Genomic DNA, 8,739 nt, shown 5'->3' on the forward strand with positions numbered 1-8,739 from the left:
CACTGTGGCAGTGCTGAGGAAGTGAAGGGGCCTGCGCTGCCCGCGTCCTGTCAGGGTGGTGGGCGTGTCTTACCACGGATGCCGTGTGACGTCTTTTGTCCCTGTGCTGGTCATCTTATGTGTAGATTTTTTTCTCATATATACTTGTCAGATCTTTCACAAGTACCCTGGTTTGGTGTTTCTGAATATATTACTATTATTTTTTTTGTAGTAGCAGGGCCTTGCACATACTAAGAAGCATTTTACCGCCAAGCAACACTCCCATCCCATATTCTTGGTATTATTTTAACTTGAAAATTATTAGAGGAATAAAAGTGTGCTTATCAATTTTGCGAGAGCAAAAACCATGGAAGCGTAAGTTTGTGGAAGCGATGCAGTGTACTGATTTGTAATGCTGTCATTTCTTTATTTACAGGTAGGCGAAAACCCAGAGTACATCGGCCTCGTTCTCCGATATTAGAAGAGAAAGACATCCCACCCCTTGAATTTCCCAAGTCCTCCGAGGATTTAATGGTGCCTAACGAGCATATAATGAATGTTATTGCCATTTACGAGGTACTGCGGAACTTTGGCACTGTTTTAAGATTGTCCCCGTTCCGCTTTGAGGACTTCTGTGCAGCTCTGGTGAGCCAGGAGCAGTGCACACTCATGGCGGAGATGCACGTCGTGCTTTTGAAAGCAGTCCTGCGTGAAGAAGACACCTCCAATACTACCTTTGGGCCTGCTGACCTCAAAGACAGCGTCAACTCCACACTGTACTTCATAGACGGGATGACGTGGCCGGAGGTGCTGCGCGTGTACTGTGAGAGCGACAGGGAGTACCACCACGTCCTCCCCTACCAGGAAGCCGAGGACTACCCTTACGGGCCAGTGGAGAACAAAATCAAAGTTCTGCAGTTCCTGGTGGATCAGTTTCTTACGACAAACATTGCTCGGGAGGAGCTGATGTCGGAAGGGGTGATCCAGTACGATGACCATTGCAGGGTGTGTCACAAACTTGGGGATTTGCTTTGCTGTGAGACGTGCTCGGCAGTGTACCACTTGGAATGTGTGAAGCCGCCTCTTGAGGAGGTGCCCGAGGACGAGTGGCAGTGTGAAGTCTGCGTAGCACACAAGGTGCCTGGTGTGACTGACTGTGTTGCTGAGATCCAAAAAAATAAACCGTACATTCGACACGAGCCCATTGGATACGATAGGAGTCGGAGGAAATACTGGTTCCTGAACCGAAGACTCATAATGTAAGTAAATCTGGCTTTAATTTTTGTATGTGCTTGAAATTAAACGGTCTCTCTTCCTTATTGATCCAGCAAAGCTGTAGTGCTGGTGCAGCGTAATGTTTGTAATTAAATAACGAGTTGTAGTCAGATGAGCTCAAACGGGAAGGACAGGCTCCCACTGTTCTCAGTGCCTGGGATGAGGGAGAGTGTCCCTGGGGCTGTGGCCGCGTTCTTGGTTCTGCTCCTCTGCAGCCGGCAGGATGATCGGTGCTCTGGCCTTGGCGATGGATTTGTTTGCATCTCCATCTTTCTTTTATCATACCTGAGTGAGAAACGAGGCAGCGAGCGCGAAGCTCACCGGAAGGAAAGGCCGCTGGTGCCGTCGTTCGCTGCAGGGTCCTTATAGGAGGAGATGATCTCAGCAGATTCAGGGTCATAGTCTGGCCGGAGGGTCCCCAAAACCTTCTTTAGGCATCAGTAGACAAAGCCAGGAAGACATTAGACTTTCCTCGGTCAGGGTGTCGGGCAGGGTTAAAGTATGTTCTGAGGACGCGCGTCACATGCAAACCTGGCAGGAGTGGGCTACTTCGTATTTTCTAAAATCTTCCCAGCTTCTTGCAGTTCTTAGAATTAGGTGCAGTCGGAAAGTCTGGTGCGGTGAAACGGGTGTTGCAGCAGGGCGGAGAGAGGAGAGCAGGGGCTTAGTCAGTGGCTGTGGAGCAGTGGGAGCTCGGGCCGGCTCCTGCTGCTGCGTGTGTGAGTGCTGTGTGCTCAGGTGGAAGCCGCGGACCGTCTGCACGGCTGTGCGGCTGCGCAGTGCCAGCCGCGTGCGGCCCGCTTTCATTGCGGCCCGCTTTCATTGCGGCCCGCGGCAGGCGTGCCCCACCTGCAGTTCGCACGTGTGACCGTGAGAACGCTCCCTAGGCCTCGCGCCTCCCTCTTCCGTTGTGCGTCCAGCTGGAGTGTTGCTGTGTGGACTTCCTGTTTTGGTCTTCTCATCTTCTTATCTTTTCTCTCCAGTTCTCCGCTTTGTTTTTTTTCCTGCTTGGGCTGTGTATTGCTTAATTTTTCTAGATTTCCTTATCTTGGCCTCCTAACCCTTGTACAGTATTTAGTTTTTGCGTTTTTGCTACTCGACTTTTTTATATTTTTATTTTCTAAGAGCTCTTTTGTTCTTAGAATCCTCTTTTTAAAGAAGAAGCTTTGAAATCCTATTTTGCTTCATGGCTGTCGTATTGTATCTGTGAGGCTCTTACCCCGCCCCTTGTAGAGTCTCTCTCTTCTAAATTGCTCCTTGCTGTTCTTTGTTGCGGTCCCTCTCTGCCGTCCTCAGGTGGCTACTCATTATTAATTTTTCCTGATCAACCTTGTGGAACTGCGTAGCTACTGGAAGCTCAGCAAGTGGGTGGGCCTTGGCGGTTTCCAGCGCCCCGCAGAGTGACTCTCCTTGTCTTTTATTGCGACTCCTCATTGTCTGTGTCTGTCGCTGTTTGCCTGAGAGCTGGCTAGCGGGCGGAGAGCAGCCTTCCACAGCAGCTCTGTCCTAGCGGGCAAGTGCTGGCACCAGGCTGCCTTTCTCGTGCTGCGGCATTTCCTGTGTCGTTTAAAGCCTCGGTTTCTGAGTGATACCTTTGCTCACGCCTGAGCCTGGCCTCAGTCTGGAGAACCTCAGGACCTGCCCTGGAACAGCTCACGGCGCTGTTGTGTCTCAGCTCAGCCCCTCGTTTGCAGGGTCTTTGAGGAATTGGGGTGTAAGTTGGATTGGTCCTCAGCTTTACATTGGGGCCTGGGGTCCCTTGGCTCTTTGCTTTGGCAATAATCACTTGCCGTTGCCTTGCCAACTTCCAGAGTTTTTTTGTTGTCTGCCCTCTTTTTCCTGTCCATAGAGTTTATCTCTTTAAAAATATTTCTTTAGGGCTGGGATGTAGCTAAGTGGTAGAGCACTTGCTTAGCACGCACTAGGCCCTAGGTTCAGTCCCTAGCACTGTCAAAAAATAAAGATAAATAAAAACCAAAACAGAAAACTATTTCCTTACCATAGTTTCAAGAGGGTATCAGGAGGGAGCAGAATTAAAGTTGTGATATTAATCCAGAAACTAGTATAACAATATAATGTTTTAAAATGAATATTTTGTCTTTTTGATGGGATCAAATATTTTTAAAAATCTGTAGTATTTTTCATGCCCACGTGTCTGATCACGTGTCCATTGTGATGTGTGTGTGTGCGCGCATGTGTGCATCTTGCTGTGGAGGTAGTAACATGGAAGCCTTTGTCATAAGGTCATTACCAGTGGCCGGCAACCACCTTGGCTTGAAAGTTCAGTGCTGTGTTGTCGTCGTAAGTGAGCACTCCGTCACAGTGGGTGTCGGTGAGCCTGGTGCCTTTCCCCTCTGGAGACCTTTCATAGTTTACAGCCTGTTCATTCTTTCTCCTTCCGCAGTAAAAAGAAATCATTGGTACGTGTTAGATACACATAGTGGTCACATTCATCACAGGGAATCTGTATCTGTACGTGATACATCGTTTCCCCATCCCGCCCCTTCCTTCAACCCCTCTTCCCCTCATTTACCAAAGCTTTGTTTCCATTTTTCCTTCTGTTCTCTTTTTTTCCTTTTCCCTTTTTTCTTTTTCCCTCCCCCTTCCCTAGTTCCTCTTCCCATCTGAACGTTTTCTTCCCACTTCACAATATCTGTTATACATTTTGGTCCTTATTTACACTTTTGGTTTCTTACACCAGAGAAACAGTGCAGTATTTAAACGTGTGTCTGATTTATTTCACTTTAGGGTGTGGTCTCGAGGTGCATCCATTTGATGAGAAATGTGTCAAGTTTATCCTTTTTAATACTCCTTTGTATAAAAAACCTCACATCTCCTTATCCATTCATTGATCGATGGCCATTTGGTCTATTTCCAAGATTCAGCTATTGCAAACTGTGCCGCTGGAGACATGGGTGTGCATATATCGCTGTGCTTTTCATTGTTTCGGGAAGATAACAGGAAGGGGAGTAGCTGGGTTCAGTGGGACCTCTAATTTTAGTTTTGTGAGGAATCTCCACACTGATCGCCACAGTGGCTGCACCAGTCCACACTCCCACCGGCAGTGGAGAAGGGCTCCTTTTTCCCCACAGCCCCGCCAGCATTTGTTATTGGTTGATTTTTGATAATAGCCATCCTTTCCAGGGTGAGATGGAATCTCAGTGTTGTTTTAATTTGCATCTCTTGAATGACTAGTGATGTTGAACATTTTTTCATGTATTATTTGCTGTTTCTACTACTTCATCTGAGAGGTGTGTGTTCATTGCGGATGCCCATTTTGGCACTGGGTCTTTAAATTGGAGGGGGTCTGATTTTCTTTGAGTTCTTCATATGTTCTAGATATTAGTACTTTGAGGGACACGAGGCAAATTTTTTCCCACACAGTGGGTTGCCTCTGCACTCTGTTGGTGGTTTCCTTTGCTGGGCACCTTTTTAATGAGATGAGACCCTTTGTGATATGAGTTGGTGACTTTTTGTGATGTTTCCTCTGCTGTTGGGGTTTTGTTCATAAAGTCTTTGCCTACACCAGTGTCTTTAAGAGTTCTACCTGTTCTATCTTCTACCAGATTTAGTGTTTCCATTTTAACATTTCGGTCTTCTGATTTTAGTTTAGTGCGTGGTGGAAGATAGGGTCTGGTTTTACCTATTGGCACGTGGAAAGGCAGTTTTCCCAGCACTGTTAATTGCAGAGGCTGTCTGCACAGCCGTGTTCAGTGTGTCTCCAGTCTCTTCCTAAAAGGAGCACGCAGTTACCAGATTAGGTAATTAGGAACAGATTAGGAAATCAGTGAGATTAGGCCACTCTCCTCTCCCCAGCCTTTTGGATGATCGTTCTGACTGGCTTTTTCTTTCCTTGAGTACCTTTTTAGGCCACAGAGACCAGCAGTGATTTGTCCACATTCACGTAAGCTGTGTCCTCTCAAGGTATAGGACCTAAAATGTTTTCTAGAATCTGTCTGTAAGAATATTTCCCATACCTATTGATACCTATTGATTGATTGATTGACTGGTGTTTTGAGACAAGGTCTGACCATATAGTTCAGGATGACGGTGAACTCACTGTATATCCTGGACTGGCCTCAAACTTTCAACAGTCCTGCCTCAGCCTCCTGAATGCTGGGATTACAGGCACACACCACCACACCCACCTCAGCACCTTACATTGTAACTCATTTAACCCTAACAGCTGCATTTTGGTGCAACAGCTGTCACTCCATCTTTCAGATGGAGAAAGAGTGGTAGAGGTTAAGCAGCTCATCCAACATCACACAACCCGTAAGTGGCAGAATCAGGATTTGAACCCAGTCTGACTCCAGAATGTGTGCTCCTTACCACTTCCCTGGCTGCTTGACCTAGTGTGTTTTGAATTCCTGAATTGGTAGTTGTATTCGTTCCTTAGGCTGCTATAACAAAGTTCCACAAGTGAGGTGACTTTAAAAAGCAGAGATTTATTGTCTGATAGTTCTGGAGGCTAGCAGTGCAAATTTAAGGTACCAGCAGGGCCACTCTCCCTCTGCAGGCTCTATGAAAGCGTCCTTTTTAACTTTCTGAGTTTCTAGTGCCTCAAATGCTCCTCAAGTTGTTGGCAAAATTCCAGTTTACCTACTTCATCTCATCAAAGCACTGTGGGCTTTTCTCAGTACTTAAAAAGTTTTGCAGTCTCTCCTGATTACTCACTTGTAAAGTCACTTCTGCAGTTCTGGGTATGTGTTCAGCAGTATCCCACTTTCCCATACAGTAAGTCCCTAGCTAGGAACATTTGAATTAGGAACTTTCACAGGTATGAACAGACCTTGGATTTGGGTTTTTCTATGCAAATATTTGTGTCAGAGGTGTGTAAGACTCACTTCATCCAACTTACAAAAAAGTCCAAGTTACGAAGGTTCTCCCAGTGCAGAACTGGTTCTTAAATTGGGAACATAGTGTACCAACATTTGGAAGTTTCTTGGGCTGCTATAACAGAGCACCTGAGTGGTTTAAAAATTAGAGATTTAAACTGGGCATGATGGTACATGCTTGTAATTCCATCACTCTGGAGGCTGAGGCAGGAGAAGTGCTGCAAGTTCGAGGCCAGCCTGGAATACAGAGTGAGTTCAAGGGAAGCCTGAACTACATAGTGAGAACCTGTCTTAAAAAAAAAAGCCAGGCGTGGTGGAGCATGCCTGTAATCCCAGTACTCTGGGAGGCTGAGGCAGGAGGATCATTGTGAGTTTGAGGCCAGCCTGGGCTGCAAAGTGAGCTCAAGGCCAGCTTGAACTGCAGAGCGAGACCCTGTCTCAAAAAAGACAAAAAACAAAAAACAAAACAAAAAAAAGAGCGAGAGAGAGAAAGACCAAATCCAACCAACCAGCCAAACAAACAAAACCCAGAAATTTTTTTGTCACAGTCCTGGAGTTGAGCAGTCTGAAATCCTGTGCCAGGAGAGTTGATTCTTTTTGGAGGCTCACAGAGAGGTTTTGTTCCGTGCCTCTTCCCCAGCTCCTGGCAATCCTTGGCAGTTCTTGGCTTGTACAGCGATGTGTTGTGCCAGTCTCTGTCTGTCTGCATACCATCTTTTCTGTGTGGCACAGTGTGTCCTCTCCTCCTCTAAGGACGCCGGTCTTTGGATTCAGGGAGGGTTTCTCTCCAGTGGCAAGTGATAGCATCTGTGAAGAGCCTGATTCTAAGTGACGTCGCCCTCTCAGTGTTGGTGGGTCTGAACGTTGGGACCCCGTTCAGCTCATTCCAGAGTTGCTTACTCTTTGTTTGTGTGGATTGGTCAGAAATGGAACTTGAGACTTGCTATTAGCCACTGCCTGGCGTGGTTAAGCTTTCTGCCAGTAGGTAAAAGTCAGAAACTTTTTTTTAAGTCAAAAGAAACTTTAAATGTAAGCACAGAGTATGTATGTTTGCCCCAAATTATATTTTTTGCCAACATTTTCTTCCCACCCTGTCCTCCCCCCTGCCGGCCCATGAGCTCCTGGAGAGCGGGGCCTGCCGTGTCTGTCGGGCACTGGGCCAGTTCAGGTGAGCCTCGGGCCTGGCTGGCCCGCAGGAGCAGCTGCTGTGGGCGCCACATTGGAGCTCCTAAACCAGCGCGTGCACAGATCTCTGTGCTTATGCAGAAAAGCTGCTGTCACTTTATCGTTGGGACGGAGAGTTTTGATACGGGCTGTAAGTAAGCCCAGATACAGTACATAAGTACAAACAAATGACAGCTCTTTGAAAACAGCAGCTATTGTTTACTGTTTTTACTTTTATTACTGTACTGAATTTATTCTTCTTCAACCTTACCGAGAAAACATTAAGGAAACATTAATTAATACTGTCTTTGATGAGGTGAGAAGGTGGTTAGTGGCACCACTTTCTCCCCCAGCTGCTGGGGATGGCACCCAGGGCCTTCCCACTGAGCTCTGTCCCCCGGCTTCCGTGTGCCCTCACTTCTTTCTTCTTGGAGACAGGCTCGCTAAGTTGAGACAAGCAGAGCTCAAACTTGTGGTCCTCCTGCCTCAGCCTCCCAGAGTGCTGGGACAACAAGCATGTGCCCCTATGCTCAACTGCTGGCACATTTTTAGAGGACACTGACAGACTGTCCTTTTAGGAGGAAATTACCAGGTAGTGAAGTGTGAAAAACATTCTGTGTGAGGGCTGACTGAAGAGTTTGAGCATGTTTGGCACGAAGAGAAAAGGCAGAGTAAAATTACAGACATGTGAGGGGCTTGTACGACGTATGGAGGCGGTGTTGGGTTTATTCACATGCTGCCGGCGGGCAGAACGGGTAACTGGTGGCAGTGCTGTGGGTTTGCGTCATCTCATTCTCAGAAGAAACTTGCTGGGAGCAGTTCCAGCGTGGTGCGGACTGCTGTGGGCCCCACGCGACAGTCCTGTGTGGATGAGACACTTTGTAGGTGCTGGCGTGGGTGTGACAGACCAGCGGTTAGAGATCCTTTCAGGAGTCTCGAGTTGCTTAAAAAAAAATTGACAGAATGTCCACTTAATTAAATATGTTCCCACAGCATCTCGCTGTCATAATGAAACCTTACACTTATAAATTATATTTTGTGCCAAAACAACAGTTTTAGGTGGGATAGTTTCTTGTTTCACATCACTTAATGATGAGGTGTGTTCTGAGAACTGCACCGTGAGGTAAGCTTGTTGTTGGCGTGAACATCGTGGAATAACCTCGTAAACTCCGGGCTGTGCTGTCACCCAGCAATATGGCACCATGGTCTGTGTTCCACTGTTGACTGAAATGTTGTCATGTGGTGTATGACTGTGTTTCTTCCTTTCCTCTTTCCCCTCCCCGCCCCTTCCCTCCTCTCTTCTTTTATGTTGTGTGTTGTACTGGGGATGGAAGCCATGCTCTGTGCACGCTAGACAACTCTAGCGCTGACCTATACCTCCACGCGTCAATTTATGAAAAAAAAAAAAAATTCAGCAGACATCATGATAACTGGAAATCTTAAGATTGAAATTTTATTTTATTTTATTTTGTTTTTTTTTTTT

The 8,739-nt window shown here is 46.8% G+C and overlaps 1 protein-coding gene across 11 annotated transcripts in view; it reads left to right on the forward strand.

The window, feature by feature from the left end:
- Positions 1 to 415: 415 nt before the first annotated feature.
- Positions 416 to 8,739, forward strand: part of Bptf (bromodomain PHD finger transcription factor) — a gene marked incomplete at its 5' end in the record, with an annotated part of 97,936 nt that continues 89,612 nt past the window's right edge. For all 11 annotated transcript variants that reach the window (XM_013503185.1, XM_013503188.1, XM_013503193.1 and 8 more), the window contains 1 exon segment: positions 416 to 1,238. In XM_013503185.1, coding sequence (XP_013358639.1) covers positions 416 to 1,238 — 823 coding nt within the window.

This window comes from Chinchilla lanigera, unplaced genomic scaffold (genome assembly GCF_000276665.1).
Source record: "Chinchilla lanigera isolate Chin_1 unplaced genomic scaffold, ChiLan1.0 scaffold00077, whole genome shotgun sequence".
NCBI classification, from domain to species: Eukaryota; Metazoa; Chordata; class Mammalia; order Rodentia; family Chinchillidae; genus Chinchilla; species Chinchilla lanigera.